This window comes from Columba livia, chromosome Z, assembly GCF_036013475.1.
Source record: "Columba livia isolate bColLiv1 breed racing homer chromosome Z, bColLiv1.pat.W.v2, whole genome shotgun sequence".
In the NCBI taxonomy this organism is placed as follows: Eukaryota; Metazoa; Chordata; class Aves; order Columbiformes; family Columbidae; genus Columba; species Columba livia.
Genome location: NC_088642.1, coordinates 67,911,173 through 67,934,409, shown reverse-complemented (window position 1 = coordinate 67,934,409; position 23,237 = coordinate 67,911,173). Strand labels below are relative to the sequence as shown.

General features: G+C 44.3%; 1 protein-coding gene across 10 annotated transcripts in view; it reads right to left on the bottom strand.

The window, feature by feature from the left end:
- TDRD7 (tudor domain containing 7) overlaps positions 1–23,237 on the bottom strand; it is a 49,150-nt gene that overhangs the window by 15,994 nt on the left and 9,919 nt on the right. For all 10 annotated transcript variants that reach the window (XR_010469016.1, XR_010469015.1, XR_010469017.1 and 7 more), the window contains 5 exons: positions 22,088–22,229; positions 20,385–20,598; positions 14,341–14,426; positions 12,993–13,210; positions 2,965–3,545 (listed from right to left, as the gene is read on the bottom strand). Coding sequence is in view for 7 of the 10 variants with exons in the window: in XM_065046271.1 (XP_064902343.1) it covers positions 2,965–3,545; positions 12,993–13,210; positions 14,341–14,426; positions 20,385–20,598; positions 22,088–22,229 (1,241 nt within the window). In the remaining 3 variants the exon portion in view is untranslated. The remainder of the gene's footprint in view (positions 1–2,964; positions 3,546–12,992; positions 13,211–14,340; positions 14,427–20,384; positions 20,599–22,087; positions 22,230–23,237) is intronic.

Genomic DNA, 23,237 nt, shown 5'->3' with positions numbered 1-23,237 from the left:
TTAATACTTCACAATGGACACTGAGTGGGGTGACAATAAGTATGCACTACTTCCAGTTTCTTTCTTAACATTTATGTCATAAAGATACTTAACAGACAGTAGGAGTATCTTAACAGACGGTAGGTGAATCTTTCAGAATTTCCTGCCTCGCTATTTTCTGGTGATAGGCAACCATCATACTGAAGAAGTTTTTGGCTGCTCAAAGCCAATTGAAAAAGCATTTTTCATACTCCTCAGAAAAAAAAGAATAAAAATGAAAAGCAACCTCAAAAACCTGTTAGAGACTAATCTATGTGCAGGTGGCCAGAAACTGCACATGTGCATTCAGCACCATTCTTAGTCTCAACTGGAACCAATTCACATGTCAAGTAAAGCTTGCTGCTTCATTGGGAAAAGAATGGAGGCTTCCATAGTGAAGCAAACTATAAAATCTTGTCTATTCAAAAATATAAAGGGGAAAAAAAGTTTCCAAGCTGTAGCACAGAAACTCAAGGTAGTTGAGAATAAATGGTGACAGTTAATTCTTTCTTGTGAGAATTCAAACCTAGCTCCTAGTGCATCATCTCTGCCTTCAGTCACACTGTTGTAGATGTATAGTTAATATCTAGGAGAGTTTCTATCACCTCACTTTCATTCTGGCTACATCAGAATCCTTACAGAACTGTACCATGTGCCAAAATTGAAATAGCACCACACCTTACAGTTCTGTCTTAATTACTACAGGAGTTGAAAGGTTTTAGCCAAAGAGCACCAAGCCACATACCAAGAAAGTAAAGATACATTGCCTTATCCTCAAGACAGAAAGAATTATCTTGTTTTTATTGATCCTGCAAAAATCAACATCAACCAATAGGCACCACACAGTTCTTCTGTAGATTGGGAGAAAGTAACTACTAGTACATGAATGGGAAAGGCAAGTCCATGCATGGTTTCTTTCCTATGTATCTACACAAATGTTTCTTGAAGATAAATGACCTTGCCCATGAAACACATAGATAACGCTAAGCGGTCATTTCTGTATCTGGGGTCAAGAGACCACTAATTGCCACCGTGTACCTACACAGAGATGACAAATTCAGAAGCTTTAATTTTTTCAAGAACCATGACCCAAAATTTGAGGACTGCTGCTTTAGAGAAATTTTAACATAATCACCCTCAGCTCATCAGTGTCATATGGTAGTTTAATCCATGAGACTTAAAGCATTCCCCGAAAAAATTAGTGGAAACATCCTCAAAACAACAGACTAGAAAGCTAAGTTCTGTTACTCCGCATACAAAGCAAGTTATCAATGCTGACAGAATTAAAAGGTGTACAGTGTGAAGGAAAAAGTTTTGGAGAGTTAAATGCCACCTGCATAGGAAGATGCAAGATGAAAGTAAAAGACAGGTAATTTGTTCCTGCTCTTTCCAATACAAAACATGCAATACGCATTGTGTCTAACTGTTTCAATATCTGTATGTACAGATGACTGCATGTCTTAAATTGGCTGTCTTTCCTGGCACTATTCATCTTCATCATGTTTCATGCCTTAGACTAAATTCAGAGAGCTTTCATGGAAACAACCTAAAACATAAAGCCTGTCTTGTCTTTGGTGTAGTTCTTCCTCCCGTTACTTGTTTTTTAAGCTTAAGTTCACTCAAAAATTCGTGCTGTCTTCTTCACTGAAGTGATTGACTCATCTAGCTGTAGATAGCACAAATGTCAATGACGAATAAAGAATCTTGCCTTAAATTGTGCTTTGTGGTAAGGTTGGTATGCAAAACCCCCATATAAGCAATGTACAAAAAAAGCACATCTGAGAAAAAGCATGATATTAGAATGATGCTAGCAGCTAAAACAAAGACAGCAACATTCTAAAATGATAATTTCTCTCATAACCCCAAGTATGGGGATTTTCACTACAGATTATCGGCCATTAAGATTCCATTACTCAGGAAACTGAAGCAGTGGACTGACACATAAAGTTCAAGGTTGAGTATTCCAGTACATTACTGATAGCCAGAAAGAAAAAGGATATACAAATATCAGGCTTAAGGCTAGTGTGCTGAATATTGCCAACCAGCAACAAGGAACACGGTACTAGATTCATGAAGAAAGGACCTGTAAGTAAACTACACACATCAGGACCTCTGAGAATGACTGAAACTATCTAATGAAAGCTGAAACTGCAGACACTAGTGGAAAAAACAGCTGTTAATATAGTATATTACCACACAGTTGCTCAATTCATCCTTTGAAGTGACATATAAAACTTTTGAAGATTAGGCTTGATTTGGAATAATTTTTAAAATGAAATATCGTCTATAAAAAGTGTTAGGGTTTTTGTTTGGTGGCTTTTGTTTTGCTTTGATTTAAATTTTTAAAGAACTTGTCTGTTTTATCCCAACAATCAAGAACAGAAAGCTTATCATGGTATTTCCTGAAATAGTACAGTAACATGTATGTAATGTAGCCACTACAATCCACTTCTTATACTGTCCTCTAAGGCTGGGCTCATTAGCAACCAAACCAAGAAACACCAGTAGTTTATTGTTGGATAGAAGCTCATCTGTCTCCAAAAGTGAAAACGCAGTGTAATCTGAACACACTCACGTCACACCTACTTACCAGTAAATCAGTTACAGAAGTAAAAAAATATTTTTGTAAGTATTGCAAAAATACCTGAATACTACTATGTGTTACAGCAGGATTATTTTAAAAAGTATTCCAAGGGCAAGTCAACTCAGGTTTGATTCTCAGGCAAGCTAGCGATAGAACTGATCAGCTCAGCACAGAAAAGGTTTCAGAAAATTTCCATTTAAGCACAAAACTAAAAAGATTCTTAAGTTTCATTATCAAAACAAGTAAATAACAAAGTCCTGCAACCTCCTGTTCATCTGTTTTCTTGTGGCAGACCTGTACAATATGAATATGTCAATTTATAAATAAAGCAAAAAAAGATAGATTCTGAAGTATAAACTTGCCTAATTAGGACCTCGTTAGTGTTTTTCAGTTCCAACACTATGACGGACACAGATCCTTCCGATGGAATGGTTAGAGGAGGAACAGTGATGTTTTCTGGATACTGGTCCTTGGATCCTTCATACTGTTGTTCTGCTGTTGCCTTCACACCATCATACCTCTGGACCTTCGCAGTGACATTCAGATTTTCATCAACGCATCTCTGGGGTTTAGCGTAGAGGATGGCCTTTCTGGGAGCTTCAGATACATAGTCCACTACACATACATCTGAGAGCAACTCTAGGTTATTCAGAATGTCTTCCGGAAATTTTACTGCGTAAGTGTCTTGGTACAATTTGGGAAGTGCATTAGCCCAAAGACCACTGGAATATTTCATCAAGATGTTAACAACCTTCTGCTTTAAGTCACTACTAAGTGGTGCAGATGTGGTCTCCATATTTGGCTTTAACAAAGGGTCTGCTTTTGGGGATGTAACATTCTGAGATGCCTTTTCTTGCTCTGTATCACTTTTTGCTATCGGGGGTATTTTCTTGGCAGGATAAAGAAGCCCGTCCATCTGATCACCTCTGTGTACTTTCTCCACCTTGGAAAACAAAAAGTAGCGTCAATAATCAGTTGCATCTATAAGCCTAAATCATTCTGGCAATTACATTTTTGTAATACGCATTTTATACACATTTTGAAGTGGACATGCACAGGGAGCTAAGCTTGAGGCAGTTACTACAGGGCAGTATTTCTTGTAATGCTTCCTCCTCCATTTTGAAGGATACCAAACACATATTACAACATCAGTACAGGGAAAAAACTCAGACTTGCTTTCAAAGAATTGTGGTCTCCCTTTTTCTCCTAGAGGACCAGAAGATGATGACACACTCCATAAACTTAGGCCTTTTGCACGTCAACCCCCACGATCTTTCACACATCTTTCATACCATCAACAAAGGTTTCTCAGTTTACTGAGGGAAAGGGGATTTGACTATATACTTCAGAAACAAGAGGACACCTGTTAGACAGTGTTGTAAAGGCTATCTGCTGTCACGCTTAGTGAATTTCTTTTTTAAAGAAGTTCTGAAATTAAGGAAGAAATTTCTGGATCATAATAAATTTCATAATAAATTTTATTAGGCCGCTGTAAACCATGCCTACAGCCTCCGTCCATACCCAGATCTTTTGCCAGTCCGTATGTCTCTACCCTTGCTAAATTCAATAATAAGCATCTCACATGTTTGGAAGTCACCAGTTTGAAAACACCATTTGAGAAATGCAAAAATAAACGCACAATAAAATTCCACTTCCTAAAGCTATGCAGTTTTAACCTAGATCAACCTAACCATAGCTTAGCAGGAGTATCTATGGAGGCCTGAGATAACAAAAGCTCTCAGTGTTTTCACATTGGTCCCAAAGCAGGAACAACTCCTGCAACAGAGTTAGTAGAGTTTAGGTAGCTCCGCCTTGATTTTTGTTCCTCAGAGGAAACAACTCTGATCAGTTTCCTGGGTCCACGTAACACCAAAGTCCTTTCCAGAGGCAGATCAATGAACAAAACAATGAGTAGTTTAATTACTTGCTACTACTCAGAAGTAGCATTTACCTTTACAGTATTGATAACCAAACCCATCAGAGCCTTGCTAAAATCATTCTTTGCTGTTCTGTCTTAGCAACATAGAATGGAACCATAGTGAAGAAGACTTCAAGTATTATCTTACATAACAAGAATAATACATGTCACTCATTATCAAGATAACATTATGAAGATAACATTTCTTTACAGACCATTGGAAAAAATGAAAAAAGGGCCATTACTGTGTCAAGAATCACACATTTTATCCTATGTGCACCTCTTTATGCTCAGCCCAAATTGCCACATGAAGATCTGAGTTGAAAGAGTCACCAAACCACATATGGGTTACTACACAGGAGCATTTTCATCCACTTGTTGTTCATTACATTGTCTAGACTGGTGCAAAATCAAGATTTTGTTTCTTGGGAATAGGTCTTGGTCAATTTCCACAAACATTAGCATGCGTGCCATCTAAAACTGACAAAAAGGAAATAGTTTTCATAGATATTAAAAAATATTAATCATTAACCATTCATGGTGGCAAGTCTGAATCCTTCTTTACCAGGGAAAACCAAAGTTTGTAGCATTTTCTGCAAGAATAAGACATGAGAAGGAAAACAAACCTGTCTAACAACCCTCGGCTCCCTGAATTCATGTGAATGAGTCCACAAGGTTTAAGACTTGAGTCTTTCCAAGTAGCTTCACCAAGGAGGTATTACCTCTTAACTGGTGGAAGAAGTAGTGGCCTGTAGATACCCGTTTACTACAGAACACGTATCTACTGTAGGATAAAACGTAAACAAATCACACAAAGAACTTCAGTGTATCAGTGGTATGTTCAGCAAGTTCTTAAGCATCTGTGCTAGTCAGCTTCATGTAAGAGGTGACAAAACACTTCAGGCCATGCAACTTAGAAGGGCCAAAGATGTCTTCAATGATTCATGACAGGAAGAACCTACATTTGTACCCTCTGGTATCAGGAATCTTATTGTGCCTGTTGAATCACAGGCAGAGAAAGCAGCTTGGTTAAAAACAAACAAACAAAAGCTTATCAAAGCAGTCAAGAGGCTGTAGTATAACAAGTGGCCTGGAGGAAAAATCAGGGCATGCCACCTTGCAGGTAATGACATCCTAGATACAGAGGGATCGATAAGGATGTCCCACGTGTCCATGTACAAGATTGAGGAATTTGTTTAAATGACTAGTCAATGAAACTTTTGGCTCCAGAAAATACTTGGCACTATCAGGACCACAATCTGTTTGAGAAGGCTGTGTGGGAATGTAGTCAGTTCATCCTGAGAGAGGCTCTATGCAGAGGTCTACCTGTATGCACTCTTTCTCTTAGTGAACTTTTTTTTAACTAGTGCTGCAACAGAGACGAATAAATTTTAGCTGAAAGGACTATTAAATCTTACACTCCAAATACTGGCAGCAGACTAAAGGGAAAAGATCCTTAGAGACCTTTAAGCCTCTTAACTCCAATAATAGCTCTGAGGTTTTCTAGACATTGAAGCTCTGTTTCGAAGAGACTGTAGATGCTGACTGAGCAAAGCATTTAGAGATGGAAAAATGCTACTGAAGTAAGTTGCATCAGTGTCCTTCAGTATAAATAAGCTCACGTGGACATCATTAGGCTACTATGTTTTGCACAGAAGTTCATTTTCAAGATGCAACAGACTCCTCCAGACAGTGCCATGGCCAAGACACCTTCAGGGATGCACAATGCCACAGAAATATTGATAACAAGCAAACAGCTCTGCTTGTGAGCAGCACTTCAAAATAGCTGCCCTTTCTTTTGCACCAATATCTCAACTTGGTTTCCAACTGAATTTATAGATTTGCCTGCAAGGTACTTCCCATTAATATGGTTGGCAGGCCTGCTTTGTAAGCACATCATGCCTGCTCTCACCTCTCCATTAGCGAGAGCACAAAGCAGAGTCAACAGCTGTCAGAATTAATTATGAGTGCAACAGAGACTGAAATCATTCTACACAGACAAAAAAGAAAAACATGTTTGTCTTGGGACTGAGTAACAGAGGGAGCTCTTTAAAATCTGGAGCCCAAAATAATAACGCTTCAAATAAAAAAGTAGTTCCAAAATAAACACCGACACTGCAATTGAGTAAGACAAGTGAAATGCAAGAGAGAAGCAAGCCCACTCCTTGTGACATACACATACAGAGAGATGAAGATAGATATGCTCCTGAATGTGTTGCTACAACAAAAGCTTTGTATATGTGTGCTCAACAGTATGCAAATAAACCACGACACTAATGTATATGATCAAAAGCAAGGATACACTTTGTGATGCCAGAATGACCAAGATAACACTGGGTCTTGTACAGTGTGTACAGTGATGATCTAAGAGCAGATACACTGGCAAACTCCTAGAGCACTGACACCTTCCAGGAAAGAAGTGAAGAACACACCTCCTTGAAATGAGAGTTTCTAGTCAGAGAAAATGTCTTTCACTTTCGAGGTTACATTGACAACTAGCATATGCAGCTATTTTCTGCCATTCTCTGCAAGGCATGGAAAGGAAATGCACAGTGCAAGTTGGCATTTAATGTCAGTGACAGAGTCTCATCACATGTGGCAAACAGGAAAAGTCTGGCTCCATGATTCTTGGTATCAAATAGGTCAAACACAGCTCTAAAACACACTGATCAGAACTATCACTCTGATTCAGTAAGAATAATTCATCAGAAGTTTGGTGCATGAATTCTTTCCAATTCAATTTAATATGCAACACAAACACTAGTTACCATGGCATATGTGCCACAGACTGCGTACTTTTTGGTGACAGGCACCTTAGACAAATGCTTCAGTGTGAAGGTAGCTCTCATCTACCTGACTCTCCTGAATAGTACCTGAAGTCCAACTCCCAGTAAGCTGGAACTCAAAGCAGTGAGGAAAGTACTGCTGGCTTTGATCAGCAATACCTGACATGCATACATTGGGCTGACAGCATCTTTTCTCTGTCAGAGGCAGCCACTACAACTCCAGGTCCTGCTGGTTCTGCCAACCATTTTACTGTACAGCTCTTCCCAGGCAATGATGAGATGCATTAATGCTCACTCCTCCCTGCTCTTCCAAGTAGCTGTCTCTGAAAGCAAGAGGTTAAGCTACCAATAGGCATGCAAAGTTACCAATTCTGGGCAAAAAAACCCCAACACAACAGACTTGTGCAATGTTCCTGAAAGGCTGAAGATCCCCACTGCACAGGGTTGCCTCAGACATAATAAAAGGCTCTTCCTTACAAGGCTGTAGAAGCCCCTTAATGTCATCCAGTTACAGCTTAACCTAGGGATCCACTCCATCTTTTACAGCTTCTAGTCCAACATGCTACCAATTGTTTTGCATGGGAACCTGAAATACCAAACTTCTTACTCTAAATGCCAAAAGGACACATTAAAAATCTTGTCTTTGGCCAAACTTCAAGCCAACTGGGAAGCTGAATGCAGCCCTGGGCGAACTGCTCATGGTGACCCTGCTTGAGCAGGGAGGTTACATTAGATAATCTCAAGAAGTCCGTTCCAACCTCAGTAATTCCATGATTCTATGAAATGTTTATGTAACATTTGAAGAACTGGCTCAGTTCTTCTGAATTGCAATTGTATTTCAGTTATCAGAAAGTAAAAATCACAGGCCTCTTACAATGCTAGAAAAGGTAAAATAATTTTGGAAGTTTTTTTATTTAATAGCCTTTTTAGTCATTAACCCTGGCAAGTATATCAGTTTAATTAAGACCCTGAAACCTTTCTATTTCTGGTATTCATTACTTCTGTACTTAACTGAAATGTTAAAATACAAGTCATACTGGACATATTTTTATATTTTCTTTTGTTGTTAGACTAAAGGATCCTTATTGCCCAGATATCCCTTGTTCAAGTTCACCTAGTGCTAATGGCTGGGGTGATAAGCTCTGCAAAGTTCAGGAGTGTCTTTAGGTTGCCCCCTTGTGCCCATCCTCCTTGCCCTCCCACTTCATTACCTTGCACAGCCCAGTGAAGAGAATTATTCTCCACAGCTTCTGTTGCTTTTGAGACTCTGACTTCTGAAAACACAGTTAAAAGTGAAACTCTGTGATGCAAAAAGCCAGCTGAGCCAATCTAACACTTCCATACTGTTGAGGGCTGCCCTTATTCCTCACATCCTCATGCCAGCACCAGGGATCAGCAGACACCTTTGTCAGCAGTTCTTTTTGGCTGCACTAATTTTCACCTCACAATTCACTGAAGTCTTCCTAAGGGGTCTGAGAAATGCAAGACGTAACACACAAGGAGTTGCAACAGTATGTGAAGCAAGAACAAGGAGAGATGCTGTCAAATGGAGTCTGACTTCATTTGGTGGCTCATCATGTTGCCTAACTCATCAGCAAGACTGAGCTTCAGGAACACTGAGGTAGAGCCTGTTCTAGCATTGTGTTTGGATAGCAAAGTTATTCTGGATCTTGTGTCCTCAGCAGGCTCATTTCCACACATACTACGATAATACCCTCTCAGTGAGGCTGATAGCAACAGTATTTTGTCCTGTGCTGTACTATATACAACACATCTAGTTTTAGTTAAATTTTAGACAGAACATGTCTCTTCTGCTAACTGAACTCCATTCTAAATAGCTGGTGGCTCTGTGTCTAGTACTGAGATACCCACTACAGCAAACTGTCAGACCCAACACTGATTTCTTCCATGAGCATGGCAAAAGGAAGCTAACTACCATAATGCTAGAGCTCAGCTGCAGGAGACAGTTCACAGGGCTCGTGTAAAACCGCGCAAGTGTTCATTCATACATACTGCCAGCCATGATAGCCGCTCCACCATCTCCTCTGTGTGCAAAGTACATTACAGCTCATAAGAACACACTATCTATTACCTATAAATAAAGCTGAATTTTTTATTCTCTCAAGTCCATTTCTCTGGAATTATGACTTTTGCTTCACGCAGATTAATCATGGTGTAGGATTTCCTTTCTTGAGAGTAAAATCCTGACAACCAAAGTTGCTTTAGGAATACAACTGGTTACTACAGCGATCCTCCTTTTCTGTGAGTGAACCTTTTTAATTCACTCTTAACACTGTGGTAAAAACTCAGTTGCCAGATGTAGTACTATGCAGCACCTCCTTCATTAGGAGAGGGGATACTGCCCAGGAACAGAGATTTCCAAAAACAGCAGCCCTAATCCTGTTTCTGTTGGTTTGCTTACCAGCTGATCCTGCCATCTTCCTAAGCCCTCTTTTTCAATTTCTGCAAACAGTCACAACTTTTATAAAACGTAAAAAATGAAGAATATTCTGACAACTAGATACTGTTAAAAAAATAAACAATATACTACCTGTCAACTAGGCAACAAACACAAGTCCCATTCTTGTCTAAAAATATCTTGTACTTTCCTGTTTGTAATGACAAACTTAAACTTGTAATGACAACTTAAAAAACAAACAAACAAAAACCATACCAACCACAACAACCCAAACCCACCAAACAAAATCCATGCCAATTTTCCCTTTCTTTTCTCTGATTTTTTCCAATTATATAGCTTCAAGAAGACAGACAGCCTTTAGGATCTGCCAAGCAACTAGAGACATCCAAGAGGTGAAACAAAGAACACTAAGCTTTTCTTTACTGTGTAAAACCTCTTCCTCATAATAAATAGCCAGGCAAACGTTCTCCAGTCTGAGGAGTATTTTCACGTAGTATCAACCAAGACAACACCAAAGTGTTCAAGCGCACTAAAGACTATGCTCAGGTATTATATATTCATTAGCCATAATCTCATTAAAAAGCAGTAAGACAACTGACTGAGGAATGGTAGATTACTGGAGATGAACCCGGCCTCTGATGATGGTTAAGCTCATAGGTAGCCAGAGCCAGTAGGATGTTTTACAAAAAAGAACATCTTTGTTTCAGAACTGTTGAAAAGCAAGTATATCTCTTTCAGCACAACTGGAAATTATAAGTTCAGAATGGCAGTGTTGTTTTTCTACCAGCTCCTTAAGTAAAGAGATGGAAACACTAAGGCTGACATTACTACAAGAAAACTCTAGAAGCAACTATAGAAGCATGCATTCCTTCTTTCTGCCAATTAAAAGGTGTTTGCCTAGTATTCACTCTTCTAACTGCAATAATGAATTTGGGAAGATAAGTGGAGAAAAAGATGACAGAAGACAGCTTCACCTGACAAACACCACAGGGGACTGACATATTATTTTGTCATCTTCTCAGGCTGATGTATGAGCATGAAAAAAGCCACTCTTAGAAAGAAGTCAGGACCAAGACTGGCCAGAAAGGATCAGCTGTGGAAAAATTACATACAGGCAGGCTGAGGCAGTGCATTTGTGTACTGGGTCAGAACAAAGGTGTTCTTAGCCTGACATCCTCTTTTGACAACAGCACGTGCCTAGGAAAAAGCACAGCAGATAGGATAAATCTAGTGATACCTCTTCCTCCCATTTTGGATACTCCATAGCCCAGGCACTGCCAGTGACAGTTTCTTTGGAATGAAGTAGTGCATGCTGAGTGAAGCCATGGATCATCAGTTCATACATGAAGACATTCAGTTGCTTTTGAATTCCAGATGATGATCATTCCCCATTTACCTTCTCCACATTTTTATAGCCCATATCTCCACCTTTAGCCACTTAAATAACCTAACTTAATTGTTGCTCGTACGGAACCCATTATTTTTCTTTACCCACCAACCTTCTGAATCACCCTTTCACTCTGCTTCATGTCTCACGTGAGTTTTTGTTTGTGCATTTTCAGGGTGGAGGTAGGAGAAGCACATCTGAGTCTGACATATGCTTACATGTCTCCTCAGTGGTACAGTGTTTGCTTTTTTGCTGGGCCGTCTTTTCAGGAAAGCTTGCTTCCTCCCTGCGACCCAAATTAGAGATGTCACCAGACAACGCAACAGCTTAGTACAGCTTCCAGACTATTATCCACTCCTGTTATTTCAGATGGGTACTAATGATGTTGCAATGAAAAAATCCAAGGTCGATCAAAAGAGATTTCATGGCCCTGGGAAGAATGCTAAAAAATTCAGGAGCACAGGTAGTATTTTCATCAATCTTCCCAGTAACAGGGAGAGACTTTGGAAGAAGCAGGTAAGCCCAACATATCAATACCTGGCTCTAGGACTGGTGCCTCCACCAAAACTTTGGCATTTATAATCATGGAAGAATGTTTGAGGCACAAAGTATGATGTGGCCTGATAGGACCCATGTGTCCTGATGGAGGAAACACATCTTTGGCTGTAAGCTGATGGGACTGATTGAGAGGGCTTTAAGCTAGCACCACTGTGGAATAGGATGCCAATACAAAAGCTGAGGGTAAGCCAAGGGTTGGCACAGCATTGCCTGAAGGTGGCAATGCTAGCAGGAACATTTATGCTGCTGCTGGGAGCATGGAGGGCTCAGGAGCACATCTGAAATGCTTGTACACCAACACACACAGTATGAGAAACAGGATGAATTGGAAGCGTTGGTCATTTCCCAGAGCTGTGATATCATTGGTATTAGTGAGACTTGGTGGAATGAGTCCCACGATGGGAGTGCTGGAATGGAGGGCTACAGGCTCTTTGGGAGGGACAGGCAGGGCAGGTGAGGTGGAGGAGCTGCACTGTATGCAAGGAAGAGCTCTGACTGTACAGACCTTACAGTTAGTGATGACGTGGTTGGGAGCCTCTGGGTGAGGGTTAATGGGATAGAAAACAAAAGAGATAGTGTCTACTCAACCCAGTGGTGATGGCAACTGACACGGCAGACCTGTAAGTGGAGGCTCAGCCTGATACCAGTTCCTAATATGACGGACAAAGACACCCCTGGTGATTAATAGGTAACAGATGTCAGGGGGAGTGGGCAAGAAGGAAGCTGTAATCTCTCCCCACAACATTATCACACTTCACTTTCATCTATTATTGTATCATAAGCGTAACTTACACAGCAAAATTCCATAACCTTGACTTAAGATGTAAACAAAGACCTATGGAAATGTCTATAAAAAGTTAACTATGGACAGACGTAAGACTGTTCACACAGGATTTGCTGGTAGCTTATAAATTTAAGAGGAGATAAACCCATAAAATGCAATCAGGAAAAAAAACAACCAACCAACCAACCAACAACAATATGTCATGGAGAGCAAGTGTCATCAGCTGCTGTTTGAGTTGTCAGTGTTGGAGTCAGTTAAAGCTGACAACTCAGTAACCCAGAGCACCTGCGCCAGGAAGCCAGATAGGCTTTCTCCTCCAAAACAATGCTAGTCAAGACAACAGTGATTTTTGGGTGTTGTTTTGAAGGCATTGTTACAATGTGAGGGGGTGGGGTTCTTCTTTCTTCTTTTTTTTTTTCTTCACTGCTGCAGGTCATGAGAGGAAATGCAGGCCTACATAAATTAACATTTCCCAACTGAACACTCAGAAATCTATAGAGTAACAGCACCTTCCAGAAAAATGACATTCAACACTCACTGTGCACACATGAGGCCAGTTCTCAAGTTCACGAAGCACCGTTGTGCTAAGGTCCTCCCAGTACATTTCCCGGTAGATTTGTGGTATCTTTGATACCCAAACACCACTGCTGCACTTGCTGAGTATCTCCTTAATACGACTTTGAACTTCATGGATAGGAGTAGGAGGAGGGCCAGAGGCAACAGTACGTGTCTCCGCAACAGATATATTCAGGTTATCTGTTAAACAAAAATACAGCCTTGAAGTAAATACAGATTTATCAGCAGAGAAGAAGACAGATGATTACCTACCTATTCAAAAACTAAACATAGGAGCTGCCAGCATAGCATCAACTCTAAAATGCAGCTCTCCTGTCCAGCATGGCTGTTTTGGTCAGTTTCTGTTGGAAAGCACCATGGAAAGCTCAGACATTTAGGAACTGTCTTAAAGTTGAATTTTCAATTGCTGTGGCTACTTTAATAAGAAGTTGTTAAATGTTTCTTCTGAAAAGATCCTGGAAGAGGTTACAGAACCCTCAGCCACGCTGCTGCTGAGAAGATGCACTGAGGCAGTGTCCCAAGAATAATTTCTTTACAAGTACAAACAACACCAAAAATACAGCAAAATACCCAAGGACTGTCTTCTAAATTCAGAGTGATGCACAAAACAGACCAATGATTTCCCTTTCTAAGACGTGCTGAAGAAAAGTCTGAACCCAGCACTCAGTCTTTCTGTGGTGCTGCATCCCAGGAAACCCTCCAGCAGAACAAGGAAAGAGACAGCAACTGTCCAGCTACTTAGGACGGTTTCATACAGTGTGTGTATGAACAAGGCAGTCATTATCCCAGTTGGAGGTTCACATCACTAGCCTGCCTGTGCACTTTTCTCCACTCCTCTCCTCCCTTTGGAGGGATGTATTTGCTACCATACCTTTAGCTGACAGGTCTCAGAGAAAGGAAGCCCATTAACTGCGCAACTCCTGGGAGACAGGAACGCAGAAGGGTATTTTCTGGACTGCTAGGTTACTGTGCTGCTTCTTCCTGAAAGCCAGGATTTCAATTTCCTCTACCAAATCCCTACCCTGGCAGTGAAGTTAAGCATACTTCCACTTCCAAACTACTCACACTAGCTTTGTGATTGGCTTTGATGCTGCTATGCAAGGATTTTCCTAGAAGACAGAGAGGCAGACAAGTAAACAGACACATTTCCCCAGCACCATGAAATCAGAGTAAGAAGGTTCACTGACAGAACTTGGTTTCTCATCCAAACCTACTGTCATTCAAAACAAGTACTAGCCTGGATTTTTCTTAAGGTAACACCTAATCTAATAAGAATAGTCAACGAAAAATTTCGTAATGGGCAAACATACCATTTGAATCTAAGGAAGAGCTTCTGGACAGGTGAACTTGCAACTCCTTTTGAAACCGTGGTGGGACAGTTAGTCTCTTCTCAGGCCTAAAATTGAAAAGAAAATTGTTTTAAATCATTCTTGTGGCTCTGAACAGCATTCCATTTGCTTACAAGACCTAGACATAAAACAAAATGTATTTCACATACTTCTAGCAGGCCTCCCGCACAAGATCAGTACTCATAATGCCCTGGTTTGGAAAACAACCTGATGATCAGTAACAAGACAGATCAATACGTAGTTATTGTGAGAAACAAAGTGCACAGTAAAAAAATATTAGAAAAATGAGTGCATCTAAGGTTAAGACACAGTTGATGGTCTTACATTTGATATATTCAGCCTGACTATTTGGTCTGTTACCTGCATGGCGTTTCAGTCTTGCTGTTGAACATGATTATGCTCACCTTCTTGGTAGCCATATCAGAGTCTCCTTAAAATATCTGGCTTCAAAAGTTAGAGCAACACCTAAAACTACAGAGGAACTCAAGGTTGTTTTGTGGATGCTGTTGCTGCACTGTAACAGATTCCTCTCTGAAGTGCTCTCCCACAGAAAGGACACAAATGTCATGCTTGCAGGTGTACTTCTGAGGTCCCTCAAAGAGGAGCAGCTTATGCTGGGAGCACATGCAGCACAATAAGCTCCTGAGGGTGAAGAGGTCACAGCAGTGTGTATATCTCTAAGACTGTTTTGGAAACAATCAGCTGTGGAATAATTCCATACACCGCAGCAAAAGCAAACTAGAGTTGGAGGAAAGGGTTCAAAGACACAAACCCAAAGAATAACTGCAGTGGAGAAGTCAGCACGGCAAATGCATCAAAGTAGTTCTCCACAGATTCATGGCATCTCCACAAATGCTGTGAACACTAGGTACCTCTAGAGCACAGCAGCCACCACACGTGCACTGAGGAGCCTCTGCAGAATGTCTCTGCCCAAGGGGCCAGTTTGGAGACTGGCCACCTCTGGAGTTCAGGGACAACCTGGGGAGAAACTGCAAACTTCACCAGTCACATAACCACCAAGAGGGATTTTCCCAGATTCACCTGGGCTCTCAGAAGGTAGGATAGGGGACAAGGATGATGCTGTGGCCAGTAGCAACAGGACACGTAGACTAGCAGAGTATTAGAACAGCCCTTTGTGCCTTCACACTGACCTTTACTCAGAGCAGATCTGCAAACCAGAACAAGGCCTCCCACATTCACACCTCTTCTAAGCTGTGTCTTACAATATTTAGCATAAACTTGTCTCCCTTGCTTTTTTGCTGCCCCCGTAAGATGAAACTATGGCTCCACCATCAGCTACGGGGTGTCATTTGTACCAAAAATAATACTTCTCTTCTGGGTCACGTCCCACAGCATTAGCAGCAAAGACAGCCACTGCCCAGCACAGCATTTTCCAAAGCACGAGACACACGCCCAGAACTGCTGAGCAGCAGATCAACTACAAGCACATTTGTGAAACTGACACGGGCCAAGACTCAGAAAGTACAATGGCAAAGTCATCCACATGGAACCCAAACACACATTCACACCTTGCACTTGTTGGTTATCTGAAAAGGCTCTTCCAACATTCCCTCTGCATCACAGGAAAACACTCTGCCTTCTGGGTACAGCTCAGATCCCTATACAAAGCAGCAGCACAGCCTCTTCTTAGAAGGTGTGCAGTGACTGGCCATGCAGATTCTACACGACACCCAGGATCCCACCTCTCTGCACATATATTTACTACTATGGACAACTCTCAGTCCAACAGACACACAAGGAAAAAAACCCCTGTAAGGGAAGCAGACTCAAAACAGATACCACCATTACTAGGCAGCAAGCAGAGCAATCCCATGAGCTAGCCACATGGCTAATGGAGAATGTTGTACTAGTGCTGCCTCCCAGTAAGAATCCATAACTGTCTTCTAGTCGTCAGTGCCACATACCATTTCTGCCTCAGCAGCCACACAGACCTGTCAAGCCCCCAGCTGGAGCTGCAGCCCAGCAGCCAGTTGGGTTTCACTCCCACAGGCCACTCTCTCAGAGTGAAAGGAAGGCATGCCCTTCCCTGCCCACCACCTTACCTTGGTAAGGTCTACGCCATCCAGTTCTGTTCTTTGGCCCCTGGACAGTGCTGTCTCAGCCGTGGGGCCAGGTGGCAGCCAGCAGCAAATCCTGGCTGCTGGTCCAAGCAAGGGTGTCAGCAAGCATCTCAACCTGTTCTCATCCATGCCATTGCTCTTGAGCTTCAAGGATCTCTGCAGTTAGCCTTACAAGCAAGGTCTCTTCCACCTTCTCTGGGTTTGCAGGTCCAAAGCAGCATACTCATAACATGAACTTACTGAGCAATTTCTGCTATAACACCAGTCCCTCAGACTCTGCAATAGTATCTGCAAGAAGGCCTGGGAGGGCAGCAGGAAACAACGTGGCACAACTGCAGATACCTTCAGCATCTCCCCCTCGTCATCTGGGTGCGACAGCATGAGGAGGAGAAACAGCCTGCTCCCCTTCAACTCAAGGCTACACAGCAGCAAGCCCCAGAAGCTATGTCATGAGCATCCCTCAGCAAAAACACCACAGAGCACTAGAGGATGGGACACAGACTTTGGCAGCCACACGGGAACTGCCATTTGCAGCCTCACTGTGGGGCTTCACTACATGAGGCTGGGTAGAGCACCAAGAGCAGTCAGTACCCTGTGCTGGTTTGACTGAAAGCAAGTTAATTTTCTTCATACAGTTAGAAACTTGTTCTTTTTCTACATAGCATGGTCATTGCTTGGATTTAGTTTGGGAATAAGAAGGTAACACTCCAGAACATAGCTAATGATTTTCTTCAACTATCTTTCCAGGCTCTTTGAGTTGGAACAGAGAGAATGCAAGAGCCTACTGTTATCTTAGTTGATGTCTGAAAGCCAAGGCCTTTTCTGAGCTCTGTGGCTCCAGGTGTGAGACAGCAAGGAATGGAGACATGGACAGGGCAGACCTTGACTGACATCCAGACCGATCAATGAGAATGTTCCATGTCATTAGCATTTTGCTTCATATTTTAGAAGAGCTGGATTTTCCAGACAGGGAGACAGAGACAAAGACCCACTCCAATTCTACTCCATTTCAGTTGAGTTCCATTCAGGAGTTTCTTTTGGTTTGGCCTTTTGCTGCTCTACTGTTCTGCAATGGGCCTATATAGTGCTTCCTGCCTCTTTTTTTTTTTCCCTGGCCTTTCCCTGGGATCAGCTGTTCAGGACAGGGTGCTCTCTTCTTGGGACTGGGTCCTCAGGGCAGATGGAATTCATAAGGAATTGCACTGAGTACCTTTCATTTTATATTCTATTTCCTTTTTATATATCTATTATTATTTGTAGTAGTGGTATATTAGTATTATTTTGTTATTTTATTAAACTGTGTTTATCTCAATCCAAAAGATTCTCCCTTCCCTTTTGATTCTCTCCCCTATTTGGGGATGGGGGGAGCGAGCAAGCAGCTACTGTGACTCTGATTGCCAGCTCGGGTTGAACTCTCACAGGCTGCTGACAGCGCTGCTAGATCAGTGGCCCTGAGTCTGTGCCGGCCACCTGTGAGGCTGGTGTGAGCCCAGGATTTCTGGGGATGCTGCTCACACCCCTGCTCATTTGGGCACTGCTTTGAGGTCAGACCTCCCAGCTCAAAGTAGCTTTCCCTCCTCCAATTCTCAAAGCACAAGCAACTACAGCAGCTCTGGGGACACAAAACATGCTCAGCAGCAAGAACATCAGCCGTGGATGGATCTTGCCAGTCCTCAATCCAAGTTGAAACAAATTAATCCAGTCACACAGGGCACTACATAACCTTGCTTTAAAACAGAATATGACTTTCTTCTCCATGAGCCTTCCCTCTAGTATGTCCCCAAGCAAACAGTACAGCATTTGGATTCTTTGCAACAGCACAGGATCTCTTCTAGAGAACTACCTGGACCAAAGCACACTTCGCCTGCAGCTTCTCCTGCTGAGTAGGGCAGGAACACGACAGCAGAAACAAAAGCAGCACACTGTTACACAGAAAGAGCTAAGGGAACCTTTCAGAGAGGAACAAAGGTGAAGATGAAGCACACTCCATTAGAAGAACCAGAATAGACTTGACATCCACCTGATTTTATTTCAAGCATTAAAAAGCTTCAAGTACTCTGAAACACCTTCTGGTCTTTCAGCTAACCTGGAGAGAACAGTAAGTGCCCTGCCTGTCCAGGACAAAGGATCTCTGCCTCTTAGGGAACTGCTACTTCAAAAAATCCAGCTCATCTGCACAGAAAAGGGAAGGCCTCTGCACACCTGCTCCCCACCTCTTCTTCACAACTAGAAAACTTGACCTCTCTCTACTCTGTTGCAGCAGCCTCCTCAACAAAACAGAGCACAGAGCTGGTGGCATGATTCTCCACTGCAACTCCACCCAGCTTACTCAGGAGCAGAAGAACAGGGTCAGCTTAGTCCACACTCATGTCGTTGGGAGCTGGGATGCACACAGGCCCATCTCAAGGCTCCCCGCTGTTGCTGGGGCCCCAGCCTCCCTCCCCTCATCTGCCCCACGCAGAACTTCTCTCCTCCCCGACCTCTACCCCCAAACCCTCCACCCCTCACACAGCCACTGCCAGCTCCTCCATCTTCCTTACTGCTCTTAACACTGCTCTCCTCTCGCCCACCTCAGCTTCACAGCTGTGGGCTCCTGCTGCCATCACCACCTGCCTCTTTGCTCCCCCAACTTTCTGCCTGGGCACAGCCACACAGCTGCTGCTACAATCACAGCCCCACTGCCCATGGACACCAGGAATGTCTCCTGCCCTCGACAGGAGCCTTGCCCCAGAGCAAAGCCCCAGCACATCCAGCCGGCAGCCCCAAGGCTGTCTCCCCATCCCTGGTGCGCCTGCCCCTCCACCAGCACGCCAGGGAACTTCCCAAAAGCACAACCAGCAGAGCACGGCCATTGCAAAGGGCACTTTGCCAGCAGCGGGGTGGTTATGAGACAGCGCTACCAGCCATCAGTGAAAGGCTGCGCTCGCGGGCACAAAAGCTGAAGCGGATGCTGCTCTCGCCAGCGCTCTGAGCGCATCCTCACCTCCCCTCTGGCACCCAGGCCTGACACACACGGGACTCACGCAGGCGACAGGGGCTGCAGGTGCCTGGTTTCAGGGGTTATTCCAGAAAGAGCAGGCCCCACGGCAGGATTAAGCCCTCACTCTGCTCCATGCCGCTTCACAGCTATGCCGCCACGGAAGCGGCAGCCGCTGCCATCTCCCTTCAATGCCAGGCTGACTGCTAAGCCAGCCCAGTGACCTGCAGAGGATTACCACCACAATCACAGCTCCAGCGGACTGAGCGCAGCCACAATGAGGGAACAGCAAACGCTTTCTCCCCACCATCAGCTGATGGCCTAGGGCGGCTGAAAACAACACACAAAGAGAAGCGATGGGGCAGCAGACGGGTAAGCCACCTGGATTAGACAGGCTCAAAGGCGGCTGAAAACCAGCACATACTGCTAACCCAGCAAAACTGCAGCTCCGGCCCTCATCTCACTTCACCCAAACACGGTGAGGCAGCTGCTGGGGTCGAGCACGTCGAGAAGAGCCACAAACACTGATGCTGAAGTAGAGAAGGCAGGCAAGAGGTAAACAGCAGCTGCCTGCAGTCATGGCCCTGAACACGCAGCCTGTCACCTCCACACAAACCTTCTTCTGCTTCCTATCACACTGGCCACAGCAGCTCCCACATGGGTCCAGGAAGCAGCAACATCTCTGCACAACTTGGTGTGAAAGCTTTGGCCAGATATCTCCCCAGAAGACACAGGAGCAGGCCAAGAGCATGTATAGCTGCAGCAGCATCCTAAAAGGCAAAGGGTCACCTGTCTCCCTCCTCCCTATCGAGCCACATTCTCCACCTTCTGCAAGAGTGGGAGACTGGATTCCCACATCTCAAAGTACACCGCTGGTACAGCAGCATCCAAGGGTCCACCACCCTTCATTTCACCTCACTCAAACACACAGACATGCACACACTGACCTGTTTACCACAGTGACGTGCCTCTGCATGGGAATTTCTTTAGACGGTCCACTCCCAGCCGCTGCAGGCAAGGCAGATCGGCCACTCTCCACAGTGGGTTTCACCACTTCACATGACACTCCTCTGCCTCGTGACAGGCGAGGAACGGGCCTCTTGCTGCCTTCTTCTTGCACACTCAAAGGCCTGGGCTGTCGCAAAGTTCCTTTGGGTTTTCCTAAAGAGTTTACAGACATAGCTGTGAGTAACACTCTCCTTCACTCCACTCAAAGAAACTTCACGCACAGCAGTAACTCACTCCAGAGAGGCCACGCCTTTCCAAAAGACAGCTAGGGGGGATCCTCTCAGACACAGTCATGGATCTCTGCTACAGCATTGTGGCTTGCACCAAAGGACTCACAAACCACAGTCTCTGCCATCGTGTTGCAGCATGGAAAGAGCCAGGAGATCTGTCTCCGCTTACGTTCTTGGAAAAGCCTGGCATCTGTGATGTGCCACCACAGGTCACGTCTCAGGTGGAACCCATGGCCAGGCTGCCATTTACCAACCAACAGCAGCAGCAGCTCCCAGAGGTGCAGCACGTGCAGCCTGACTCCACCTTCTCGGCCACCTTCTGCACTGCTGCCCAAAGGGTCTCTTCTCTGCTCTCGCTTGCAAGCACCCTCCTCCCAAACTCCCACCACACAGCAAAGGTTACCCAAGAACACCTGCAGAAGAACACGCCACCCTGGCCTTCACGTTACACTGGAATAAACAAGCTCTTGGGCACTTCACTGTTTACTTGCTGGCTCAAACATTTCCAAGGGGTATTGCCATGCATGATGGTGAAACATTGTTCATTGATGATCATGGTCATTTAACTGGGACAGGAGTCACCAGTTCAGCTTCCCAATTAGAGGACAGACTGTTGGAGTGGTCACAGGAGAGCAAGCAGCAGCAAACCCTTTGAACAAACCACAGCAAACCACAAGCAGCAAACCACAGCAAACCACAAGCAGCAAACCACAAGAACAGGACAATACAAACAAACTGCAAGGCACAATGTTTCTCCAAGCTGCCAACTCCCACACAGATGGGCCTTGTCTAGTCCTGGTCCTGGGATACCCCACTGACAGTGACACAATAGCAGCACAGCAGTGAGGGAGAGCTGACCCACAGGGCTCCAGGTAAATACTGCTGCAGCAGCTTATGCAAAAAGGCACAGAGGTATAAAGAGCAGCCCCTGGGCATCAGTAACGTGGTGGTACCTGGGCACTTGCAGCAGCAACAGGAGCTGCTGAAACAGCCACAGATTATGTTAAAAGGGCTCTTTTCCACTGCAAGGGTATGGTTCATCCCTGCCACTCCACAATGGGTTGAGCTCAGCCTCAAAGAATGAGCAGGCTCATTGCTACACTTCTTGCTTGCATCTCAACCACAGTTATCACAGAAGCACAGGAAGGTGGAAGTGAAGCCAAGCATCCTCCAAGAACCTTTACTCAAGATCATTCACATCTCACATACGCACTTGAGAAAGGCTTCCTCACTGACCATGCCTTGCAAGCATAAGCACCTTTGTCAATAACACTCCCCACTGCCAGGAACTCTTCACAGGAACCACACAACTCATGGTCATTAGTGACACACACTCATAGCCAAGACTTTTGTTCCAGCAGCTGCACAGCTCTTTCACAAAGGCAGGCCCACCACAGCTGCCTGGGGCTTACCTGCTAATGTGACTGGAGACGTGTTCTTCAGTCTCATCTGACAGTTCACTTGCCGTCCCATTTTCTTCTTGGAACTTCTCTGCCGGGCCACCAGTTGAGCAATTGGGAAAGTCTCGCTGCAAGCAACAGCATGGCAAATGACCTTTATTGGAGTGGAAGAGGAAAGGGAGGAAAAGAGTCAGTGAGGCCCAAACTCATTCACAGCCTGCAGAAGGATCTGCAACCATTTCCACACCTGTAAATGCTGGGTCATGGGGGACTGCAGGCAGCTCAGCAGAGGCTTCAGCAGCATACGCAGGTCTTGGAGACCTGACCCTCCTTTCACAGTGCACCTCAGAAATCAGCAAAGCAGACAGCCAGAGCCTCTCCATCAGCTTCTCACATTAGATTTGACCCCGCTGAGAGAAACAGCCTGACTTCTCACTCCCATCCTACAGGCTGACTATGTCACTTTATAGTACCGGGAAGCCACGGCCTTCCAGCCTGTTCTCGCTCCTCCTGCCATGGTTCACCAAGAACTCTGGCACCACTCTGGCCCTGCAGAGCCAGGCTGCCTTTGGCCCATCTAACGAAGAAACAACACGGCCATCCTGGCTGCATATATCACCCTGCACGTAGCAGGCTGGCTTCTAACAACAGCCTGGCCTTGCGCAATCCCACAGCCACCTCCTTGGCCTCCTGAATGGCCTCTTGCCTCGACTTCCCCTTGCCAAGCCTCACCAAGGCTGCCACAGGCCATCCCTGAGTGGATGCAGGAATCCCACTTTAGCAAGCTCCCAAACCACATGGCTAGCATGCACTTTGCCTCACAGAGGAGATGCAAACTCAAAGCAGTCACTTAGACACCCCCAAGTGAAAAACAGTAGTCTGTGGTTTCAGAGGTTCTTTCCGTGGGTCTGAGCCATGGTCTGTGGTGGAGGTACAGGCTGAAAAAGGGGCCCTCACACACATCACCACCACCTTCATAACCATGGCCCTCAACAAGCATGGGGGGTGACAATTCAGCATAGGAGAAACTCAGGGAAACTTAGGAAGCAGCAGTTCCAGAAAGACACTTTTCTAACAAGCAAGGCAGGACAACCAAAGTAGAAAAAACAAGTACCAAGACAGAAAAAAGCAACTGCTAAGCTGCAAGAGCTTGCTGGAGAGC